Source organism: Schistocerca piceifrons, chromosome 10 (genome assembly GCF_021461385.2).
Source record: "Schistocerca piceifrons isolate TAMUIC-IGC-003096 chromosome 10, iqSchPice1.1, whole genome shotgun sequence".
Lineage (NCBI taxonomy): Eukaryota > Metazoa > Arthropoda > Insecta > Orthoptera > Acrididae > Schistocerca > Schistocerca piceifrons.
Window position 1 is genome coordinate 47,541,965 of NC_060147.1, and position 25,870 is coordinate 47,567,834.

Consider the following 25,870-nt stretch of genomic DNA (forward strand, 5'->3'; position numbering starts at 1 on the left):
TTCACAACCTTGTAAGAGAACGAACGGTGGCGCGCTTTCTCTGGAAAACGCTCGCCCGCCATACAAGGCAAAAAAAGAATGACTCTGAGCACTGTGGGACTTAACTTCTGAGGTTATCAGTCCCCTAGAACTTAGAACTACTTAAACCTAACTAACATAAGGACATCACACACATCCATGCCCGAGGCAAGATTCGAACCTGCGATCGTAGCGGTCGCGCGGTACCAGACTGTAGCTCCTAGAACCGCTCGGCCACCCCGGCCGCCATACAAGTCAGAATCGACCTCATCATTTCTCCTGCATTCTGTATAAATCAGGATCGTTTCAGTTTTTCCTCCTGCGGTTGCTTGCACTTCTGTTCACCAAATGACCGGTAGGTGTGCAGGCAGTAAGCCGGCCGCTGTGGCCGAGCGGTTCTAGGCTGGAACAGCGCGACCGCTACGGTCGCAGGTTCGAATCCTGCCTCGGGTATGGATGTGTGTGAGGTCCTTAGGTTAGTAAGGTTTAAGTAGTTCTAAGTTCTAGGGGACTGATGACCTCAGATGTTAAGTCTCATAGTGCTCAGAGCCATTTGAACCATTTTTTGCAACAGTAAACACTGCGCAAGTACTGTGATATTTGGAGCGGCCGACTGTTCTACGTCTGCACGATACGTGAGCTCCAGTTGCAGTGTACCGCCTGTTATGGAACATCGTAGCTTGCTACATGGCCACAGTGGGGCGTCACACAGTCCCCTCTTCGATATGATGGAGGAATACAACGTTGCGCATGCGGTTTCCAGTTAGCATCATGGAGGTGGGGTCCCATGTGCCATTGGATAGTTAAGGGCCGTTGACTAGCACGTCGCAAATTACGATTGTGTACCCCTTCCTATTCCTCCGATTACAGCACCATCCGTAGCGAAACGAACAAAATGCTTCAGACACAACGTATGTGGATTTTGCCATAGAATCTTAATCTGCGATGAAAAACTGGGGTTCCCATTGAAAATTTCAAAATTGCCCACCGCCCCAACACCATACACGCCGGGATGCGGTGCGTGTCGTGTCGTTAGATGGTTCTCTCCGACAGAAACAAATTGGAATTCCAAGATGCTACTCCAGGCGGGTGTAAAATGAATGTGCGCAACGTAGAATAATAAACACTAAAATGAAGATTTAGCCCTGTCTGACTACCCCTTGAAACAGATCTTAGGATTTCTTAATTCTATAAATTGCAGTCTAAACATAAATGAATGATGAAGGCAACAAATCCTACCAAATGATAAACGTTGTTCCTGCTTATATACCAGGTCATCAGAAAGTCTGTATAAATTTGAAAACTGAATAAATCACGGAATAATGTAGATAGAGAGGTGCAAATTGACACACATGCTTGGAACGACGTGGGGTTTTATTAGAACCAAAAAAATACAAAAGTAAAAAAAAATATCCTACAGATGGCGCTTCATCTGATCAGAATAGCAATAATTAGCATAACGAAGTAAGACAAATCAAAGATGATGTTCCTTACAGGAAATGCTCAATATGTCTACCATCATTCCTCAACAATAGCTGTAGTCTAGGAATAATGTTGTGAACAGCACTGTAAAGCATGTCCGGAGTTATGGTGAGGCATTGGCGTCGGATGTCTTTCAGCATCCCTAGAGATGTCGGTCGATCACGATACACTTGCGACTTCAGGTAACCCCAAAGCCAATAATCGCACGGACTGAGGTCTGGGGACCTGGGAGGCCAAGCATGACGAAAGTGGCGGCTGAGCATACGATCATCACCAAACAACGCGCGCAAGAGATCTTTCACGCGTCTAGCAATGTGGGGTGGTTCTAATAAAGCCCCATGTCATTCCAAGCATGTGTGTCAATTTTTACCTCTCTGTCTACATTATTCCGTGGTTTATTAAGTTTTCAAATTTATACTGACTTTGTGATCACCCGGTGTTTACTGTAGATTAAAAAAAACCTTTATATTACACAGTTTATATTTCCTAAGTAAAATTACTAATCAATTGCCCAACTATGCCCCATATTATCACTGCGCGGTCTAATATAACGCGAAATGACTGACTTTATCTACGTACCATACACTAGAAGACACTACTTTTAAAGATGATCTACGGTGGTATGGAACCTCAGTGGAAATAAACTAATGTGATAACAGCTGTTTAGCTTATATAGCCCCAATATGGATGTGTGTGATGTCCTTAGGTTAGTTAGGCTTAAGTAGTTCTACGTTCTGGGGGGACTGATGACCACAGATGTTAAGTCCCATAGTGCTCAGAGCCATTATGAACCATAGCCCTAACAAGCCGAAGCAATTTGCGATATCACCGTATGTACTGCGTCCGGTGCGTCGAAGTGATGGTTCTCGTACTCCTCTGCCATGATGGACGAACTCCAGCCACAAATAAACTCAAACACTAGGACGGCAGAAGGCGGTCCTCTGACTAATATACTCTAATACTGTCTTTTCCGCTCTGTGTTCCACAGACGACAAACGAGAACTCCCAACCACAAGGGTGGAGTTCAGTTAACGTCTCAACGTAAGTATAGGCAGAGGAAGTGCTCTCAATTACTGAACGCTGCGTACTCAACGACGACTTCCAACCCGGAGGTGAAGTCCAGAATCGTATAGGTTCGCAGCAGTACAGTTCCTAACTGTTCTAACTATAAATTCTCCTGAGAGCAAAGACAGCAAGTCCGTCTGTACCAACAAAGCTGATATCGAGCGACCGTCACACACCGGCGCTCAAAACAGAATACCTCTTCTCCCCAGCAAGGCTCGGCTCCCCACCATGGTAATTCCGAAAACGAATCATATTCCCGAAACCACGGAATATTCTCCCTCTCTACAGATTCTTCCAAACGCCAACCAACCAGATTTTAGTCTTTTGTCGTCCAGCGCGGAAAGTTTGCGAGGAAAAACCTATACTCGTACAATGCTTCTGAGTAAAAATCCTTGGAAATAACCCAGCCTGCGTGGTTTCCGAGGTGCCGTTTCTTCGTTCCTCTCACCTGCGTCCAAGATTTTCAGTGTTCGGAAGTGTTTTCCGATTATCCTTCCGGCTCCTACTACAATAGCGGCCGGCCGTCACCCTATTGTGCTCCAGAGCTCAGCTACCATGACGTCTGTGTAGCTACTTCCTGTGATTAAACAGGACCAACACCTGTGCGGACCTTCCACCCAGAGCTTGAGTTCTGACTGCCGTTTCATCTCAACCGGCGTTCCATCCTCTACTAGTATTGGCAATCATTCATTACGCCGTTTTTAATAATAAAAACACTCCGTCACCTTTCATGCAATAAGCGTTACAAGACGTACGTGGCAATGTCAGTCTCCTTTATATATTCATACAGGGTGTCCATAAAAGGGCTCCCTGATTTCAAAATTAAATATCTCGAAAACAAAGGTCGATAGAGGAATGCAGTAAACGGTATGTTTATTGTGAAAGCTGTAAGAAGTTTATACAGCAGTTTGAAATAATAGTTACAAAAGCTGCTAACAGGTGGCGCTGTACGCTGTACAGCTCATATCAGCAAACATAAGTGAAATAATCGTATGAAAACAATCTTTGCAAACAATCACATCACAATGTTTTCAAAATGTTCATCATTGGCACTACAGAGGTGGCGCAAACGAAGAATGAAATTCGCCATCATATTTCGTAGTGTCTCAACCGAAATGGATTCACATGCCATAGAGATCGCCGATTCAAGCTCGTCCAGCGTGGCAGGATGCTTCGGGTAGACAATGTCTTTATCTGTGCCCCACAAAAAAAGTCACAGGGAGTCAAATCCGGCGAATATGGAGGCCAATCCATGCCTCCACCAGTAAATTTGGGATATTCCAAAGCAATGACTCGATTCCCGAAGTATTCCTCAAGAAAGCGAAACACTTGTTCGGTCCGATGTGGTCGGTCTCCATCTTGCATAAACCATTCAGTACCTGGTCGATCCTCTAACGCTTGCTGTGTGGCGACAAATTGTTCCAAAATTGCAACGTAACGTGCACCAGTGACCGTTTCTCGAATAAAAAAGGGCCAATAATGCCTCTGCTGCATACTGCAGCCCACACAGTAACTTTAGGAGAATACAGGGGTTTCGCTTCACACCAATATGGCTTTTCGGAACCCCAAAATCGCCAGTTCTGCTTATCCATTCAGGTGGAAGTGTGCTTCGTCTGTAAACCAGATGCAGCCAACATCAAATCCTTCACTATCAATCATTGTGCGCATCTGATTAGCAAAGGCAACCCTTTGTTGCACAGCTCGTACGGGTATGGCCTGGTGCGGTTGAATTTTGAATGGAAACATGTGTAGGCTCTTTCTCAGTATTTTCTGCGTGCTAGAACGCTTAAAACCAGTCTCAGATGCAATTCTACGGACGGATGACATTGGATTTCGCCGAATAATTCCAGAAACTACGGCGTACGAATGGTTTTCGCATCGGGTCCTTTTGGAACATTAAATCGTGCTTGAAAACTTCGCCTTGTTGCCTTAGGACTCTCTTCTAACCTGTGGTACTCTAGCACCAGAAAGACGCGTTGTTCAATGGAGTACATGGTTTTAATCTCTTCCTTCGGTACGCCAACCTCCTTTCACGTTTCAATAGTGGAACTGATCGCTCTGGGCTTCGGATCACTATTTATACTAGGCATTACGTATGGCGATTACAGCGCCATCTGTTAGCAGCTTTTGTAACTATTATTTCAAACTGCTGTATAAACTTCTTACAGCTTTCACAATAAACATACCGTTTACTGCATTCCTCTATCGACCTTTGTTTTCGAGATATTTAATTTTGAAATCAAGGTCCTTTTCTGGACACCCTGTATATACGATGTACAACCTATCACATGATACCTAATTGTGTTTGTAGATCACGGCAAAGTATGTGGATAAGTTTTTGTAAGATGCGAAATTACGGCCACCTTACAGAATTTTTTGGACAGATGTGTAGTTTTCGCGATATGTCAACGTCTTCGGTTGCAAGGAACACTCTGTATGTTACTGACAGAACCGGTGTCTGGAGAAGCGGGTCCAGGGGCGGCACTCACCAATGATGGTCTTCTTGGAGATGACCCTGAGGAGGAGGACGACGGAGGCGTAGGAGATGGCGGAGCCGCAGCCGATGATGAGAGTGTTTTGGAAGCTGGTGGAGCTGATGGACACGGCACAGACACGGGGAGCCATCTCCATAACTGGAGGCTCCAGTGAGGCATTCTCCTGCGTCCAGGCGTCCGGCAGGACCCCCGTGGCAGTCTCGGTCCAGTTGAAGGTCTCGCTCCACGGGTTGGCAACGGAGGTATTCAGGACACTGAGGCACAAGACACAGTAGATGAGCCACTCTGACAGGATAGGTGCTGGTGCAGCATGTACGCAGCCAAGCGAGACACCTGCAGCTCAAGAGGGACCCACGTGTGTGGAATGAATTTGATGCAATAGCATGACAAAATGAGGAAATATAAAAAAACAGCACATTAAACAGACAAGAGATACTACAAAAATGTAAGAACTGTGACTGATAGGGTGTGCAAAATGCCTATGGCAGAGACGCGAAGCTGAAGAAGAAGACATGACCAAGGGTAGAATAATTTTCATCTATAAGAAGATTATACAGTGATTGTGCATTACTTACTGAACACCCCTCGTATTTAATCACTGGCATAGTTTAATACGAAAATATTATGGCAGCATTATGTACACTACTGGCCATTAAAATTGCTACACCAAGAAGAAATGCAAATTTATTATTTATTGGACAAATATATTATACTAGAAGTAACATGTGATTACATTTTCACGCAGTTTGGGTGCATAAATCCTGCGAAATGAGTACCCAGAACAACCACCTCTGGCCATAATAACGGCCTTGATACGCCTGGGCATTTAGTCAGACAGAGCTTGGATGGCGTGTACAGGTACAGCTGCCCATGCAGCTTCAACATGATACCACAGTTCATCAAGAGTAGTGACTGGCGTATTGCGACGAGCCAGTTGCTCGGCCACCATTGACCAGACGTTTTCAATCGGTGAAAGATCTGGAGAATGTGCTGGCCATGGCAGCAGTTGAATATTTTCTGTATCCAGAGAGGCCCGTACAGGACCTGCAACATGCGGTAGTGCATTATCCTGCTGAAATGTAGGGTTTCGCAGGGATCGAATGAAAGGTAGAGCCACGGGTCGTAACACATCTGGAATGTAACGTCCACTGTTCAAAGTGCCTTCATTGCGAACAGGAGGTGACCGAGACGTGTAACCAATGGCACCCCCTACCGTCACGCCGGGTGATACGCCAGTATGGCGATGACGAATACACGCTTCCAATGTGCGTTCACCGCGATGTTGCCAAACACGGATGCGACCATCATGATGCTGTAAACAGAACCTGGATTCATCAGGAAAAATGATTTTTGCCATTCGTGCACCCAGGGTCGTCGTTGAGTACACCATCGCAGGCGCTCCTGTCTGTGATGCATCGTCAAGGCTAACCGATCTGATAGTCCGTGCTGCTGCAAACGTCGTCGAACTGTTCTTTCAGATGGTTGTTGTCTTGCAAACGTCCCCATCTGTTGACTCAGGGATCGAGACGTGGCTGCACGATCCGTTACAGCCGTGCGGATAAGATGCCTGTCATCTCGACTGCTAGTGATACGAGGCCGTTGGGATCCAGCACGGCGTTCCGTATTACCATCCCCAACCCACCGATTTCATATTCCGCTAACAGTCATTGGATCTCGACCAACGCGAGCAGCAGTGTCGCGATACGATAAACCGCAATCGCGATAGGCTACAATTCGACCTTTATCAAAGTCGGAAACATGATGGTACGCATTTCTGCTCATTACACGAGGCATCACAACAACGTTTCACCAGGCAACACCGGTCAACTGCTGTTTGTGTATGAGAAATCTGTTGGAAATGTGTCAGCATGTTGTAGGTCTCGCCACCGGCCCCAACCTTGTGAGAATGCTCTGAGAAGCTAATCTTTTGCATATCACAGCATCTTCTCCCTGTCGGTTAAATTTCGCCTCTGTAGCACGTCATCTTCGTGGTGTAGCAATTTTAATGGCCAGTAGTGTATAAAGCAATGCATACAAAACCTTAGAAGAGGCTCTTATCTACCACTCGATGTGGAATATCATGCACACTTGTGTAGTAAGGTTAAAAACAAGTCAAGATTCTCTCAGATATCTTCAGCACCCTGAGAATTCGTTTGGCAGAGCGCTTGATGGAAGACTGGGCTGGACTCACCTGGTCAGAATGGCCTGTCCAGCGAACGGCGCCTGCTGCTGGCCAGCCAAGATGGCGATGACGTCACACACGCTGGCCTCGTGGTCCGGGTACATGGACCGGAAGTCCGTCATGCGCGTCATCAGGTCCGGCAGCCACAGGAAGAAGCCGCCCGAGCTGCGCAGAGAGCGCAGTTTGACAAGACACAGTTGCTGGAGACTAGGTTACATGAAAGACAAACCAGAATGTTACTGCCACTTTACTTTTTTTTTTTTTTTGAGTCATCAGTCTTCTGACTGGTTTGATGCAACCTGCCCTGAATTCCTGTCCTGTGTCAGCCTCTTCATCTCAGAGTAGCACTTGCAACCTACCTCTTCAGTTATTTGCTGGATTTCCGTCTTCCTCTACAGTTTTTTACCCTCTACAGCCGCTAGTACCATGGAAGTCATTCCCTGATGTCCTATTCTGCTGTCATTCTGTCCCATCTCTTTCTCAATGTTTTCCACCTATTCCTTTCCTCCCCAATTCTGCGCAGAACCTCCTCATTCCTTACCTTATTAGTCCACCTAATTTTGCACATTCATGTATAACAAATGGCTCTGAGCACTATGGGACTTAACATCTGAGGTCATCAGTCCCCTAGAACACAAGAATAATATGCAGAAGAATGAAAAGAAAATTGAGGATGTGTCAGATGATAAGTTTGGCTTTAGGAAAGTAAAGGCACCAGAGAGGCAGTTCCGACGTTGCGGTTGATAATACGAGCAAGACTGAAGAAAAATCAAGACACACTCATGGAGGCATGAGCTGTTCAACTGATCGTGCGATAACTCTCGCACTTGTCAGCTCTTGCAGTCTTTGGAATTGTGTGGTTGATACTTTTCCGAAAGTGGGACGATATATCGCCAGACGCATACATTCTACACACCAACGTGAATACTCGCTTTGTTGCCTCTTCCCCCCAATCGATCATATGTGGGCATTTTAGCGGGAGCCCGAACGATGTATTTCAGCAGTACTGACAGTCGTCGAGAGCGTGATGTTGCCACTGTAGAAATTCAACGAGGCCGATGCGGTGTTGGGAGAGAGGTCTGCTGGCTGAAGGGCGCCGTATGGACCTACAAGCTGAAATTACGGTTTCTAGGTAACTGCAGGGCAACAGTTAGAAGCGCTAAGTACGTCAGCCACACAATTCCGAACGTTGCAAGAGCCGTCAAGTGCGGGAATTATAGGACAATCAGCTTAACAGCTCATGCATCCAAGTTGCTGAGAAGAATAATTTACAGAAGAATGGAAAAGAAAATTGAGAACGTGTTAGAGGACGATCAGTTCCGCTTTAGGAACGGTAAAGCCACCAGAGAAGTAATTCTGATGTTGCGGTTGATAATGGAAGCAAGATTGAAGAAAATCAAGACACATTCAAAGGATATGTCTACCTGCAAAAACCTTTCGACAATGTAATATGGTCCAAGATGTTCGAAATTATAAGAAAAATAGGAAAGATGGGTAACATACAACAAGTACAAGAGCCAAGAGGGAACAGTAAGAGTGAAGACAAAGAAGGAAGTGCTCGGAATATGAAGGTTTTAAGGCGGGAATGTAGTCTTTCACCACTACTTCCCAATCTCTGTATCGAAGAAGCAATGTCTGGAATAAAAGAATGGAATTAAAATTGAAGGCGAAAGGATATCAATGATAAGATTCGATGTCATTGCTATCTTCAGTGAAAGTGAAGAAGAATTACAAGATCTGCTGAATGGAATGAAGAGTCTAATGTGTAGGGAACGTGGATTGAGAGCAAACCAAAGAAAGACGAAAGTAATGAGAAATTGAGAAAATGAGACGAGCGAGAAACTTAACATCGTAATTGGTGATCCTGAAGTAGACGAAGTTAAGGAATTCTGTTATCTACCAGCAAAATAACCCATGATGGATGGAGCAAGGAAGACGTAAAAGGTAGACAAGCTACGGCAAAAAAAAAAAAGTTCAAATGTGTGTGAAATTTTATGGGACTTAACCCTAAGCTTACACACTACTTAACCTAAATCATCCTAAGAACAAACACACACACACTCATGCCCGAGAGGGGACTCGAACCTCCACCGAGACCTGCCGCACAGTCCATGACTGCAGCGCCCGAGACCGCTCGGCTAATCCCGCGCGGGGACAAGCTTTGGCAAAAGGGGCATTCCTGGCCAAGATAAGTCAACTAGTATCAAACATAGGCCTCAAACTGAGGAAGAAATTTCTGAGAATGTACGTTTGGAGCACAGCACTGTATGGTGGTGAAACACAGACTGTGGTAAAACCAGGACAGAAGAGACCCAAAGCACCTGAGATGTGGTGCTACAGAAGAAAGTTGAAAATTAAGTGTGGTGATAAGGTAAGGAATGAGGAGATTCTGCGGACAATCAGCAAGGAATGGAATATATGCGAGACATTGACAAGAAGAAGGGATATGGTGGTAGGGCATCTGTTAAGACATCATGGAATGAATCTGATGGTACTAGAGGGAGCTATATAGGATAAAAACTGTAGTGGAGAGACTGGAATACATCCATCAAATAATTGAGGACATAGAATGAGATTTTCACTCTGCAGCGGAGTGTGCGCTGATATGAAACTTCCTGGCAGATTAAAACTGTGTGCCCGAGCGAGACTCGAACTCGGGGCCTTTGCCTTTCGCGGGCAAGTGCTCTATCAACTGAGCTACCGAAGCACGACTCACGCCCGGTACTCACAGCTTTACTTCTGCCAGTACCTCGTCTCCTACCTTCCAAACTTTACAGAAGCTCTCCTGCGAACCTTGCAGAACTAGCACTCCTGAAAGAAAGGTAGGAGACGAGGTACTGGCAGAAGTAAAGCTGTGAGTACTGGGCGTGAGTCGTGCTTCGGTAGCTCAGTTGATAGAGCACTTGCCCGCGAAAGGCAAAGGTCCCGAGTTCGAGTCTCGGTCGGGCACACAGTTTTAATCGGCCAGGAAGTTGCATATCAGCGCACACTCCGCTGCAGAGTGAAAATCTCATTCTGGAAACATCCCCCAGGCTGTGGCTAAGCCATGTCTCCGCAATATCCTTTCTTTCAGGAGTGCTAGTTCTGCAAGGTTCGCAGGAGAGCTTCTGTAAAGTTTGGAAGGTAGGAGACGAGGTACTGGCAGAAGTAAAGCTGTGAGTACCGGGCGTGAGTCGTGCTTCGGTAGCTCAGTTGATAGAGCACTTGCCCGCGAAAGGCAAAGGTCCCGAGTTCGAGTCTCGGTCGGGCACACAGTTTTAATCTGCCAGGAAGTTGCATATCAGCGCACACTCCGCTGCAGAGTGAAAATCTCATTCTGGAAACATCCCCCAGGCTGTGGCTAAGCCATGTCTCCGCAATATCCTTTCTTTCAGGAGTGCTAGTTCTGCAAGGTTCGCAGGAGAGCTTCTGTAAAGTTTGGAAGGTAGGAGACGAGGTACTGGCAGAAGTAAAGCTGTGAGTACCGGGCGTGGGTCGTGCTTCGGTAGCTCAGTTGATAGAGCACTTGCCCGCGAAAGGCAAAGGTCCCGAGTTCGAGTCTCGGTCGGGCACACAGTTTTAATCTGCCAGGAAGTTGCATATCAGCGCACACTCCGCTGCAGAGTGAAAATCTCATTCTGGAAACATCCCCCAGGCTGTGGCTAAGCCATGTCTCCGCAATATCCTTTCTTTCAGGAGTGCTAGTTCTGCAAGGTTCGCAGGAGAGCTTCTGCAAAGTTTGGAAGGTAGGAGACGAGATACTGGCAGAAGTAAAGCTGTGAGTACCGGGCGTGAGTCGTGCTTCGGTAGCTCAGTTGATAGAGCACTTGCCCGCGAAAGGCAACGGTCCCGAGTTCGAGTCTCGGTCGGGCACACAGTTTTAATCTGCCAGGAAGTTTCATATCAGCGCACACTCCGCTGCAGAGTGAAAATCTCATTCTGGAAACATCCCCCAGGCTGTGGCTAAGCCATGTCTCCGCAATATCCTTTCTTTCAGGAGTGCTAGTTCTGCAAGGTTCGCAGGAGAGCTTCTGCAAAGTTTGGAAGGTAGGAGACGAGGTACTGGCAGAAGTAAAGCTGTGAGTACCGGGCGTGAGTCGTGCTTCGGTAGCTCAGTTGATAGAGCACTTGCCCGCGAAAGGCAAAGGTCCCGAGTTCGAGTCTCGGTCTGGCACACAGTTTTAATCTGCCAGAAAGTTTCAATTGAGGACATAGCTTTCACATGCTACTCCGGGATGAAGAGGCTTGCACAGGAGAGGAATTCGTGGTGGGCAGCATCAAACCAGTCGGAAGACCAATGACTAAAAGAAAAAAAAAAAAGGAAAAGGAGGATTACATCACAGACTTAGAGCCATGGCACACCAAGTCATCCCAGGTCTACTCCAGCAGCACCATAGAGTCCTGCACAGGGGCAAAGATTCAGATCCCCTTACTCACCATCCATCTTATGGCATCACAGGACATGGAAATGGTAATGAGCGTTTGGCGTCATTGGTTGGAAGGCCCCTTACGGGGCAGGTCCAGCCACCTTGGTGCAGGTCTTATTACATTGGACGCCACATCGGGCGGCCATCACAGGACATGTACTGCTGCCATTGTGTATCTTGGCCAAGGACTGCGAAGACAGGATGAGAGAAATTAGGACACATAAGGATAAATATAAACAATCGTTTTTCTCTTGTTGTATTTGGTGGGAGCAGAAAGGAGATCACTAGTACAACGTACCCTCTGCTGTGCACCATACAGAGGATTCCATAATATGTATGTAGATATAGATGTGGATGATGTTGCACTGCGTGAGAAGATTGGGGTCGGCACACTCATCTTCAAGGTTGTGGTCAAAGCACACTGTAGGTCCTTCACTTCTGTGAAAGGGACCAGAGAACAAACACTCCCCGAAAATTTTTGTGTCATACCACATCATTGATCAGATAATGGAAGGATGCTTGGGCTGCCATTAACGCCGCAATGCAAATGGCCTTGGTGCTGTGATCTGCAAACATGGACTGGTGGTGGCTGGCATCCCATTGAATTAGGCGATAACTCGTGGTCCTGCACTATCCTGGATGATCATCGTCGGCGAGTATGGTGGTAAGGCGGATGTTAGTCCTAAAGTGGTGGTGTGGAGCGCCACAATATATAACTTCAGGTCACCGTTGATTGTGATTGAGAGAAATGTGATGGCATGATGATACATCACAGACATCCTGTGTCCTTGTGTTACCTCTCGCGTGACAGTATCGTGGTGCCATATTTCAACAGCAAAATGCTCATCCACACATGGATATCCAGAATGCTGTGCCATCTTGGCATCACAAGAATGTGTTCAGTCTCCCTGTAGTGACAAGCATTTGGCTGTCAGACCCTACCAAGTGGGAAATGTATTTCCCATTTACGTAGGGTATGCTGGTGTTGTGTCTGTAGTTTATCTGCAAACGGTAAGTGACTGTAATAGATGGATCATGTCAAATGTGGCCGGCCGGAGTGGCCAAGCAGTTCTAGGCGTTTCAGTCTGGAACCGCGCGACAGCTACGGTCGAAGGTTCGAATCCTGCCTCGGGCATGGATGTGTGTGATGTCCTTAGGTTAGTTAGGTTTAAGTAGTTCTAAGTTCTAGGGGACTGATGACCTCAGAAGTTGAGTCCCATAGTGCTCAGAGCCATTTGAACCTTTTTTTTTTTTTTTTTGTCAAATTTGTGTCGCATGATGGTGAGAGAGGGGAGTGGGTTTGGAATTTCATCCAGGACACTGGCACAATCTCTGATGATCAGTAACTGTACACCACCGCCAACTTTCCTCTGGGCTCTGTCCCAGTACTGATACTGGAGATTGCTCTAACACCAGGGAGTGAACCAGCCACCTCAGATATGCACAGGTGGACGCTAGCTACTGTAGCTACATGGAGCTACTGAAGTTTTGCACAACCTGGTAAAAGTCAGCGCTGCAGTGAATGGTCTCTTGGTTTCTGTTACAGTATTAAATGGTCTGCCAAAAGAATGTTTCCATATACTGACTTTGGCTACAAGCGCCTCCATCTGTAGAACACCTACCTGGCATAAAGTCCAAACTGGATGAGGCAGGCGAGCAGCGTGTAGGGCAAGAAGGGAGTCTTGAACAGCGGATATGTCTGCCTCCACATGTGGCGTGCGATGTACAGTGGCGACTTGGGGTTCCCGGCCACTGTTGTGGATGACTGTAGGTCCTTCTGCAGGGCCAACACCTGGCGAAAGATACAACAGGACAGCTAGAGGGACTACATGCATACTGGACATTCATTCACATGTATTTTTTAAACCTGCCACATCATATAGCCAGACTCACTGAAAAAGGAGGAAGGATTGCCTTAATGGCTAATACTGAAAAAGTATGCCGGAAGAAATTTCTAAATATGGAATAATTCTGAAAAATTCCAAAATGAATAGGGAATAAAAAGTATTAGAATTTAATGTTGTGTTAATGAGGGCATTAGAAACAGAACAGATTGGAGAACAAAATCAGCTATAAGTTTCTCCAGGGACCTATTACAGATTTCACCTCAAGCGATTAAACCACTGAAAACCATATACATACTAATTACTTTTGAATACCTCGTGGGAGTGAACAGTGATCAATGTGTTACAAATACTTACTATCAAAAACAGTCTTGATCACAATTTATTTATTACAGTGACTGGTTTCGACCACTACTGTCGTCATCTTCAGACCAATGAGTAAGAACCTCACTATTAGTGGTTTACCACCAAAAGGAGGTTCTTACTCATTGATCTAAAGATGACAACAGTAGTGGTCGAAATCGGTCACCATAATAAATAAATTGTGATGAAGACCGTTTTTGATAGTATATATATATATATATATATATATATATATATATATATATATATATATATATATATATCGCTCACACATCTGTTTGACGCATTTCCTCCTCCCTTTCTCTGTGTCCACCTATTGATCTTCTCTCTCCTACTCTCCTACCTCCATCTGTCAATCTCCTCTTGTCCTCCCCATTCTCTACCCACTCTCTCTCTTAATCTCCTCCTCCCACTCTCTTTGTCCATTTCCTCCATCTCTCTGACCATATTTCGCTCACCCTCCATCCATCAGTATCCTCCACCCACTCTCCCTTTCCAACTTCCTCTCTTCCTTTTCCACCTCCCTTCCTCCCCTTTCTCTGTCCATATCATCCTCCCCTCGCTCTGTTCAACCCCTCCTCTATCCATCACAACCTGTCCCCAGCCATGCTCACTGTCATGTGTAGTACCTTCAATACAGTTCAATAACACAAGTCGGTACTACCCTCACAACATCCCTGTCATGCAAGGTAGCCTGCATGTCAGGGGCTTAAAATCATTTTTTTGCCCCCAATGTACAGGCCGTCATGTAAAGCAGGACGATGAAGCAGGGCAATACTACTCCAACACAAGACACCTGTCATGCGGGTAAATCTACATGTTGTCTCATAAAACCTTTTTTGCCCTTGACAGGTAGGTTGCCTTGCTAAGCCAATACTGTTCCCATACAACATGTCTGTTATACAGATTACATTATATACCAGGAGCTTGAAAAAACATGTTTTCCGCCAATGTCTCCACTCCCACTGGAGATAGGAGGTTGTACTCTTCGCGGTGCTGATACCCAAGAGGCCTGCAGTTTCTGTACCAAATGTGGCCAACTCGATCAGATGTTTGGGAGGAGATCTCAGACATACACTCAGCTATGCACATATACATATATATATTCATTCATTCTAATCCACTGATATGTGTCTTTTCCTTTGTCCTTTATATAGTTTTTGTGCAGTTGTCTTCTGAAACTCCTGATGTATTTATGAGTAGGCCTGTACATTTCTCCCTCTTAAGAGAGCACACTTACTGCTTTTGAGCGCTATGCATGGTGTGTAACTGGAACCTTGCAGTCATCTGACTGTACACCACTAATGTAAGCTATCACAGTGAAATGATTTGAATGTACCAGCCAGTTGCATGGGACAAGTCTAGTAATGTGCATTGAGATGGAGATGTGGCAGTATGGCAGAAGGATGTAATGTTTTTTCTTACGTACACGTGTGCCAGAAGGAACAGACACTGTTGAAGATCGACAGGTATATGAAATACTTATCCACTGACTAATTTCGTTGACATTGGCTGCGTTAGGTAGAGACTTACAAGCCAGTTGCTTACATATGGAAATTTGGGCCAGTTTGACAGCTGGCCCAGATTTCCTGCTTATCGCGAGCGATCGACTTAATCACTTCGACTATCCGTGCACGCTTCCCGCACTGACCCAGACCTCTATATGTGGCACTGCCTACATCCTTATATTGTAGTCTGTCCTTGCAGTTATGCATGTAAGTACTATAAGTCCAGTCAGACATATGACGATAGCAACATTGGTTTCGGTTCCTCGTTGTCTCATTTACACTGCTGCAAGAATCAAAGTAACATGAAGTTAGCGGACTAGGACAGAAGGATGTAAAATGTGGTGTCACCGCCAGACAGCAGACTTGCTAGGTGGTAGCCTTTAAATCGGCCGCGGTCCGTTAGTATACGTCGGACCCGCGTGTCGCCACTGTCAGTGATAGTAGACCGAGCGCCACCACACGGCAGGTCTAGAGAGACTTACTAGCACTCGCCCAGTTGTACAGCCGACTTTGCTAGCGACGCCACACTGACAAATACGCTCTCATTTGCCGAGACGATAGTTAGCATAGCCTTCAGCTAAGTCAATTGCTACGACCTAGCAAGGCGCCATCACCCAGTGATATTGAGATGATAATACTGTATCAACAAGACCAATGTTCACCAATTATGGATTAAAGTTAAGTATTCCAGAAGCTACGTACTTTTCTTTACAGGATTCATTACGTATCCTGTTTCAGACCTGACGCCAGCCTGCGTGAGTTTAAGCGCGTGCCTTTTGGCTTCCTCTCATTGTGTCTAGGCTGTCTTGCCTAGACACAACATAAAACGTGTGACAGATGGAGGTTTCGGTCAGTCGATGGAGCGTGCACGGATAGGTTCAAATGGCTCTGAGTACTATGGGATTTAACATCTAAGGTCATCAGTCTCCTAGAACTTAGAACTACTTAAACCTAACTAAGCTAAGGACATCACACACATCCATGTCAGAACCTGTGGCCATAGCAGTCGCTCGATTCCGAACTGAAGCACGTAGAACCGCTCGGCCACGGCGGCCGGCGTGCACGGATAGCTGGTTAAGGTGGTCGCTTGTGCGAATGAAAAATCCATTTCTAGTTCCGATCTGGCTCGAATTTTCATATGACACAACTGGGTGGTAGTTCGACAATATAGGTGATGTCGAGTTTGCACTCAACGAATAAATTTTGAAGAGTTATTATGTTTAGATGTGCTCATGATCACACTGTGATTGGCGGTCCTAGTTTCGTTCGTGCATTAAAATGGAATGCCTACATCTGCAACTGTTTCTATATCCCACAAAACACATTACGATGTGTGGCAAAGGGTACTTCTGTTCCCCCATTTGCTGTTCCAACCACGTGGGAAGAATGTTTCTCTGTATACCTCTGTATGATCTCTAATTTCTCTCATTTTCTTGTCGTGGTCATTTCGTGAGATGTATGTGCGAGGAAGTAATGTGTTGATCGACTCTTTCCGCAACATATTGTTCCAGAAATTCTAATGGAAATCTCTTTGTGACATGAAACGCCTCTGCCATAACATCTGCCACTAGAGTTTGTTGAACATCTCTGTAATGGTTTCGCGCTGATTAAACGATCTACTGAGGAAACGGGTTACTCCTCATTGGATAGTCTCGAGTTCTCCTGGCCTTAAGATCCAATCTGGTGAGACTAAATAGGCAATAACTATATAAATAAAAGGAACTGTCTCTCAATGCCCACCCACACAGTGTGTCACATAGCTTTACCCTGTGCCCCACTGTGCTCCTGCCCCAGTTTATATATACACACACACACACACACACACACACACATATATATATATATATATATATATATATATATATATATATATATATATATATATATATACTCCTGGAAATGGAAAAAAGAAAACATTGACACCGGTGTGTCAGACCCACCATACTTGCTCCGGACACTGCGAGAGGGCTGTACAAGCAATGATCACACGCACGGCACAGCGGACACACCAGGAACCGCGGTGTTGGCCGTCGAATGGCGCTAGCTGCGCAGCATTTGTGCACCGCCGCCGTCAGTGTCAGCCAGTTTGCCGTGGCATACGGAGCTCCATCGCAGTCTTTAACACTGGTAGCATGCCGCGACAGCGTGGACGTGAACCGTATGTGCAGTTGACGGACTTTGAGCGAGGGCGTATAGTGGGCATGCGGGAGGCCGGGTGGACGTACCGCCGAATTGCTCAACACGTGGGGCGTGAGGTCTCCACAGTACATCGATGTTGTCGCCAGTGGTCGGCGGAAGGTGCACGTGCCCGTCGACCTGGGACCGGACCGCAGCGACGCACGGATGCACGCCAAGACCGTAGGATCCTACGCAGTGCCGTAGGGGACCGCACCGCCACTTCCCAGCAAATTAGGGACACTGTTGCTCCTGGGGTATCGGCGAGGACCATTCGCAACCGTCTCCATGAAGCTGGGCTACGGTCCCGCACACCGTTAGGCCGTCTTCCGCTCACGCCCCAACACCGTGCAGCCCGCCTCCAGTGGTGTCGCGACAGGTGTGAATGGAGGGACGAATGGAGACGTGTCGTCTTCAGCGATGAGAGTCGCTTCTGCCTTGGTGCCAATGATGGTCGTATGCTGTTTGGCGCCGTGCAGGTGAGCGCCACAATCAGGACTGCATACGACCGAGGCACACAGGGCCAACACCCGGCATCATGGTGTGGGGAGCGATCTCCTACACTGGCCGTGCACCACTGGTGATCGTCGAGGGGACACTGAATAGTGCACGGTACATCCAAACCGTCATCGAACCCATCGTTCTACCATTCCTAGACCGGCAAGGGAACTTGCTGTTCCAACAGGACAATGCACGACCGCATCTATCCCGTGCCACCCAACGTGCTCTAGAAGGTGTAAGTCAACTACCCTGGCCAGCAAGATCTCCGGATCTGTCCCCCATTGAGCATGTTTGGGACTGGATGAAGCGTCGTCTCACGCGGTCTGCACGTCCAGCACAAACGCTGGTCCAACTGAGGCGCCAGGTGGAAATGGCATGGCAAGCCGTTCCACAGGACTACATCCAGCATCTCTACGATCGTCTCCATGGGAGAATAGCAGCCTGCATTGCTGCGAAAGGTGGATATACACTGTACTAGTGCCGACATTGTGCATGCTCTGTTGCCTGTGTCTATGTGCCTGTGGTTCTGTCAGTGTGATCATGTGATGTATCTGACCCCAGGAATGTGTCAATAAAGTTTCCCCTTCCTGGGACAATGAATTCACGGTGTTCTTATTTCAATTTCCAGGAGTGTATATATACTGATGGTGGTACTGACTCACCGGGAACGTGTCCGGGGGCACGGAGTTGTTGGCGGAGAACATGTGGCGCAGCACGGCCAGCGCCTCCTGGTGGCGGCCGGCCACCAGCAGGAACTTGGGGCTCTCGACCATCAGGGTCCTCAGCAGCACCAGGGTGAGCGCGCTGAGCGCCGCGCCCAGCAGCAGGAAGGCCCGCCACGAGCTCAGCCGCAGGCCGCCGCCCAGCGGCACGTCCCACGGCTGGGGGATCACCACCCACGCCACCGCTGCAAATCATACACGGTGCTTTAAACGTGCTGACGTATACCAGGTGATCAAAAGAGTCAGTATAAATTTGGAAACTGAATAAATCACCGAATAATGTAGATAGAGAGGTACAAATTGACACACATGCTTGGAATGACATGAGGTTTTATTGGAACCAAATGGCACTTCATCTGATCAGATCCATCCGGTCAGGTGGAGCGGACAAAGTGGTCCAGTTCCATGACGGACACGATCTGCTGACCTCACACCACTAGACTTCTTCCTGTGGGATTTTGTAAAATATCTGGCCTACCGAACAGAGGTTTAGAGACCTCCAGGTTTTGAAGGCACGAATTCGCAATGTATTTGATCATGTAACCGTAGAGGTCTTGAATCGCACGTGAAGAGAAACGGAATGCCCGTTACATATCCGTGGCACTTACGGCGCCCACACTGAAGTGTATGAATGAGGAAACAGAAGTTTATGAGTTATCTTAGCACATGTTGAAAACGATTTCTTAATATCTAATATAGTTTTAAACGTATTAAAGTCTTAAGTTGCAAAGATAATTTATGGGGACCCTTTATATTTACCATATTTCACAAATATCTGTGCACAAACACTAAAGCGCCAAAAAAAGGTATAGGTATGTGTATTCAAATAGTCATATGTAAGCAGGCAGAATACGGTGCTGCTGTCGGCAACTCCTATGTAAGACAACAAGTGTCTGGCGCAGTTGTTGGATCGGTTACTGCTGCTGCAATGGCAGGTTAAGTGAGTTTGAATGTGGTGTTACAGTCGGCGCACCAGCGATGGGACGCAGCATCTCCGAGGTAGCGAAGAAGAGGGGATTTTCCTGTACGACCATTTCACGAGTATACCATGAATATCAGGAATCCGGTAAAACATCAAATCTCATCCTCAGCACTTTGCGTGCTTGGTCAGTAAGCGACGAATTGATCGAGCGTCGGTTAGACTTGCTATATTCTGCGAGCTGTTGTAACTGTTTCGTGTTGTAGTGCCCGGCATGCGTGGTTTCGCAGCAGGTTTAGAGTAGAGATGGGGGATCCGCTCCCGAACTGATTCATAGAGTTGAATCTTTCAAAGGAGTGAACAATCAGTGATTCAGAAAAAAAGAAAGGTAGCTCCAAACGTTTCCCACAGCAGAGAGAGAGAGAGAGAGAGAGAGAGAGAGTCAGAGCAGGTCAGCGGGGCCTCTGCTGGTCAGAGCATACTGCACGCCACACAACACAGCCAGCGCCGGCCTCTGCCCTGCTTCTGCCTTGGCTGCCTGCATTGTGCAGTGCCCCATTGGATTTTGTGTTTCACATATGCCATGCCATCGCAGTGCTTCCTCTGCCGCGTGCAGTGTCTGGCGCAGCTTAACTTAGCATCGCACTACGTCGGCGATCGTTTCAGTCGCACGTCCTGCCCTCTGGGCAGTTGATGCGAGCAACAGGACAGAGAGCCTCCTAGCAGAGAACATAAGAACTACTTGCAACAACCTGCTCCCAAGAGAACGGACAATGTCTCGGAGCGAGTGACCGATGGCCGTTCACGGCTCCCCCCACCCTCGGAACTCGCCCACTCAACGCTCATCCCACCGTTCTCGACTCTAGCCAGAGCGTTGAGCAAAGCAACTCAGGTGTCACTCTGGTCTCTGCGGTCTTAGCTCACGCAGTAATACAGCTCACAGCTCGACCTGCTTGACTCAGCGCCTCTGCATTGGAGTTCGTCTCTACTGGATATTGTTCTTCGTAGTAATACCGCTATGTATATTACATTATTATGTTATGTATACATCATTTGTTTTTATTTTATTTTTATTTGTTTAAACTGATCAGATTAGGTTCCTGACGACTCCTCTTACTATAGGATTTTTATTATGGACACTCGATTTTACGCTTTAATTACGAGCGAACCGATAAACGTATCGTAAAATGTGATACACCAATATTTTCCTTGTTTTATTCTGCGTAAGGCTATATGCAGCACTTAAGCCTTACAGTCAAATTTACATATATTTTTTTCTTATTCTGGTACGGATTTTGCGATTTTAGGCGTCTTCGGAAGGAAACGTTTACTTTAAAAATATATGGCTTGCGATGTATTTGTACGAGGTTAATGAAATTTTAATACATTATAGCCAAATATATTGTTAATATAAATCTCAAGTTACAACATTTTCCGATCACCCAAAAAACCACGATAGTGCAAAATAAATCAATAATCAAAAACTTTGTCATATTGTGGAAATTTCAATAAACAATACAAAATTCTTACTCATTATCTGTGTTACTTCAAAATAGGATCAAATAAGATCAAAATACAGGTATAGTGCTGGAATAAACCAAGTTTAAAGAGCAATGTGCCTTCCATTTATTTTCTATTGTGAATGAGTGGTGAGTCATGAAAAAGAGCTAGTTCATTTCAGGGAGTGAACAGTTCTGATCCGATCTCTGAAAAGAACAGTTTTGCCCATCTCTAGTTTAGAGAGGGAGAACGCGCTTGTGTGTGTGTGTGTGTGTGTGTGTCTGTGTGTGTCTATGTGTTTTCCTAGTCAGTTTAAGCCTGTACAGACGCACCAATTTATCGGTCGGCCGGCCCACCAACCGACCGGCGGATCAATTTCTTGTCAGCCTATGCACCTCTCGACCGACCGACCAACCAATTCTTGTCAGCCTAAACACCTCCCGACCGACCAATTTCTCGTCGCTGTACACGCCTATATCTACAGCTCGTGATTACTCTGCTATTCACAAACACAGTGTCGCCTTGCGCGTCGAGCGAGCAGGTCGTGGTTAACTTCCGCCTGTGCCGCAGCGCCGCTTGTGTCGAAGCTACTCGGTCTCGTTGGTGTATCGGCCGGAGTCACATCGTAGTTGCGTAGCGGAGTTTGTTGTCGTTTTCCTCTCGGCGGCGGTGTTTTCTGCCCGCGCCACGGTGTCTGTCGAGTCTGCTGAATCTGTTCCTCTTCGAGCTACTGTTCGTTTCAGTTTTGACAAGAGTACGCGTCGTGTTCAACCTGGCTCCTTAGAAATTCACGATTGGTTGGCTGATGTTATTTGTCTTACACCTGACCAGGTAGATACTGCTTACTTAGATTCTGATTTGTATGCATTCTTCGTGAAGTCTTATGATCCCGTTCAAGTAGAAAGACTTCTCTCCCGGGTTGGTTCTAAAGCGTTGTTTACACATCGCGATGGTTCCGTTAGTCAAGTCGTCCTTGAAAATGCGGTACTCGAGTATACTGCGGTTAGAATTTATAACCTTCCACCTGAAGTGGGCGATTCATTTCTTAAAACAGCTTCGCTTCCGTTTGGAGTAATACGGCATATCCGATGGAAACGCTGGTCAGCACAACATCGCTTCCAGTGTTATAATGGTATTCGGACTGTGGACATGTGCGTTAAAAAAGAATATTCCTTCCAACTTACCTGTTTGTGGTTACCGAATCCATGTCACGTATACAGGGCAAGAAGGAACTTGTTTTCTCTCTAACGAAAGCGGTCATCTCACAAAGAGACGGCACGACCGTGGGGTCGGGGATTTGTTCGCAATTTTGTGTGGTGAAAGAGGACCCCCAACACCTCACGTGGTTAAAATATTAGGACGCACTACCTGGAAGATCCTGGGAAAAATCGATCCAAAGTTCCTTAGGTGCGTTATGAGCATAAAATGTTAGACCAGGGCCGAGCCGCCGTCTGGCCTAGATGGTTAGCGGTTGGGTTTCTTACGCCACAGGTCTCGCGTTCGATTCCTCCTCTGGCGCTTTTTTCTTGTGTTTAATTTTCTTTTGTTATTCCACCAATTATTCAGAAAGTTTCCCAAACCTACATTATCTTACATTAGTTACATTATTGAATAAAAATTATTTTCTCTTTGTCCAACAACACAATTGTAAAGTATGTGAGGAGAAACATTGGGTTCTTAGTCAGAATAACAAAGTCGATTGGGAAGCATTCGATTTTTATACATATAATAATTATAAACAAGAACCGCAGTGGTAATTATCGTAAAACCAAACAAAGCTATAATTTTTGCTACATCTCGTGCAACATATAAAAGAGGATTTTTTTTACAGTCACAGGGCGTTTGCAATAAATCTGTACAAAAACATACCCCATTAACATTTACAAAAGTGTTTTGAGTTTCTGATAATTTTGAGGCAAACCAGGCATACTGAATCATGTCTCGGAATATTCGTGACGATAATTGATGGTGAATCATAGAATAAATTTTTATACAGTCTCCCAGGGAATTAATTTCACGATTCTCCTGTAACAATGCGCTGTAATTTTGCAAGCGCTTTATGAAATTTTTACCTCGCCTGTAAAAGTAAACATCACAAGGTTGCACCAAAGACGTGCATTTTGGAGGTATGACTTTTACAGACCAAGTTGGCATATTTTCGTCATCTTGAAAAATTGCATCATATCTCTCCGGATTCCTTTGACATCCCCAAGAGTCAATGAGAAGTAAGTATTTATTCTCCCCAGTGTATTATTATAACGTTCTCCGGCCAATAACATAGCATCGCGAGAGATTTCTTCCGAAGATGTGGATGCAATTAAATTATTTTCCGTCAATAGCTTTTCATAATACACCACTGCGTCCTTCAATCGTAATTTTGATAGATCACTGTGAATGGGTTCTTCAGGAATTTCTTCTCCTATTCCAGATGAGCGAGCAACTTCTTCAGTCGACATGTTAAACCTCGGATCGGAATAATACGTTGAAATTTGAAACAGGCACGTCTGTTCACGACGAAGTCGCAAAAACAAACTGCCGTTTACTTCTCACGGCTCGCGCAGATGACCGTTATAATCCCAAAGGGACAAAGTCTCTTTAAACCTTGAAACCCCATAAGACGAAGTAGAACAACGAGCACGAATGTTTTTCAGTGAATGAAAAACTTTGTTCTTGAGCTAAAATAATGTGTTAAAAAAAATGGAGGTTTGAGGAACTTTTAGAACAATTGGTGGAATAACAAAAAAAAATGAAACAGAAGGGGAAAAAAGTGCCAGAGGAGGAATCGAACCCGAGACCTCTGGCGTAAGTGTGTGAGCCCTAACCATTTTTTTTTTTTAAATCTCATTTTGTCCGTTTTCGTTCGTTGTATCTGCTCGGCGCGGACGTCGCATGACACCCGTTTCAGTCCATTGTTTTTATTACAGAGAGCAGCTAGCCCTCTGACCGAACACGCTGCGCCACCGTGCCGGCAACTCTCTAGGCCAGACAGCGGCTCGGCAATGGAATAACATTTTATACTCATAAGGCACCTAAGAAACTTTGGATCGATTATTCTCGGGATTTTCCGGGTAGTGCGTCCTAATATTTTAAACAGGTCAGGTGTTAGGGGTCCTCTTTCACCACACAAAATTTCGGACAAATCCCCGACCCCACGGTCGTGCCGTCTCCTTGTCAGATCTGATTGCCCGCACCATACTACTGTTCTGACGTCGTCTTATCAAAAATGTCTTCCTTTAACGTTAGCAGACATAGTGACTTCGCAGTCAGCTTACAGTAGGTCTCCAGCTTTAAGCGCTGTAGGGGCAACATTACCCCCTACTCCTCGCGAATTTCCACCGTTACCGACGCGTGACAGTGCGGCCTCTGTCCACGAGGGGACGACGGCTCCTGCAGCGCACGTCAAACGCCGGCGGACTGAGGAAGGTACAGATTTCGAGGGCGCCCCACTCCAGTCTCGTACTTCTGACACGGCGTTGACAGAGGGTGCACCTTCTGGCGGTGTCTTGACCGTCTTTACTCCTGGAGTGTCGCCAATGGCTTCCGTTTTTCTCCGAGAAGACGGTCTGTTTTAACTTCTGGCGCTACAAAGAGTTTCTCCCACCGTCCTTACGACTCGGTCCCGTTGCTCTCCCATTCGTGGAGACAACAAAATTTTTAGGTCTTACATTTGGCAGCAAACTTAGCTGGTCTCCACAGGTGTCATATTTGGCTGCCCGCTGTACCCATTCTCTAAATGCCCTCCGTGTTCTCAGCGGTATGTCGTGGGAAGCGGATCGAACCGTCCAACTTCGCCTATATCGGTCGATCGTCCGCTCAAAGCTGGATTATGGGAGCTCTGTATACTCCTCTGCACGGCCGTCCATCTTACGCCGCTTCAACTCCATACAACATCGGGGTTTACGACTTGCGATCGGAGCGTTTTATACTAGTCCCGTCGAGAGTCTTCAAGCTGACGCTGGTGAATTGCCACTCACCTACCGGCGCGATATACTGCTTTGTCGGTATGCCTGTCGGCTGTTGTCAATGCCCGACCACCCGTCTTATCGTTCCTTTTCTGACGACTCTCTCGACCGTCAATACGGGTTGTATGTATCTGCCCTGATACCCCCTGGTGTTCGCTTTCGTCGCCTCCTTCAGCACCTTGATTTTTCACTCCCTGCAACCTTTCGAGTGGGCGAGAGCCAAACGCCACCTTGGCTCCAGGGTCAGGTTCGCGTTCACCTTGACCTCAGCTCGCTCCCAAAGGAGGTTACCCCAGCTTCGGTATACCCCTCCCGTTTTGTCGAACTTCGTTCGAAGTTCATTAATATGATCTTCATTTATATAGATGGCTCTAAGACCAATGACGGTGTCGGGTGTTCCTTTATTGTCGGGGCACACAGTTTGAAGTACCGGCTCCATGGCCATTTTTCAGTCTTCACAGCTGAGCTATTTGCCCTCTACCAGGCTGTTCTTTACATCTTCCGCCACCGACTTTCTGCTTATGTCATCTGCTCCGATTCCAGAACCTCAGTGATCCGTATCCGGTTCACCCTTTCTTGCACCGGATCCAACGCTCTCTTTAGCAGCTGGCGGACGACGGTACTCCGGTTAGCTTTATGTGGGTTCCTGGCCACGTCGGTATCCCTGGGAACGAAGCTGCAGATGCCGCGGTCAAGGCTGCGGTCCTCCAGCCTCATACAGCTTCTCG

General features: G+C 46.5%; 1 protein-coding gene across 1 annotated transcript in view; it reads right to left on the reverse strand.

The window, feature by feature from the left end:
• LOC124719077 (synaptic vesicle glycoprotein 2B-like) overlaps window positions 1–25,870 on the reverse strand; it is a 126,607-nt gene that overhangs the window by 14,910 nt on the left and 85,827 nt on the right. Inside the window, exons 6-9 of the mRNA XM_047244758.1 lie at window positions 18,702–18,946; window positions 13,271–13,440; window positions 7,252–7,407; window positions 5,055–5,314 (exon numbers count right to left, since the gene is read on the reverse strand). Of these exons, the coding sequence (XP_047100714.1) occupies window positions 5,055–5,314; window positions 7,252–7,407; window positions 13,271–13,440; window positions 18,702–18,946 (831 nt within the window). The remainder of the gene's footprint in view (window positions 1–5,054; window positions 5,315–7,251; window positions 7,408–13,270; window positions 13,441–18,701; window positions 18,947–25,870) is intronic.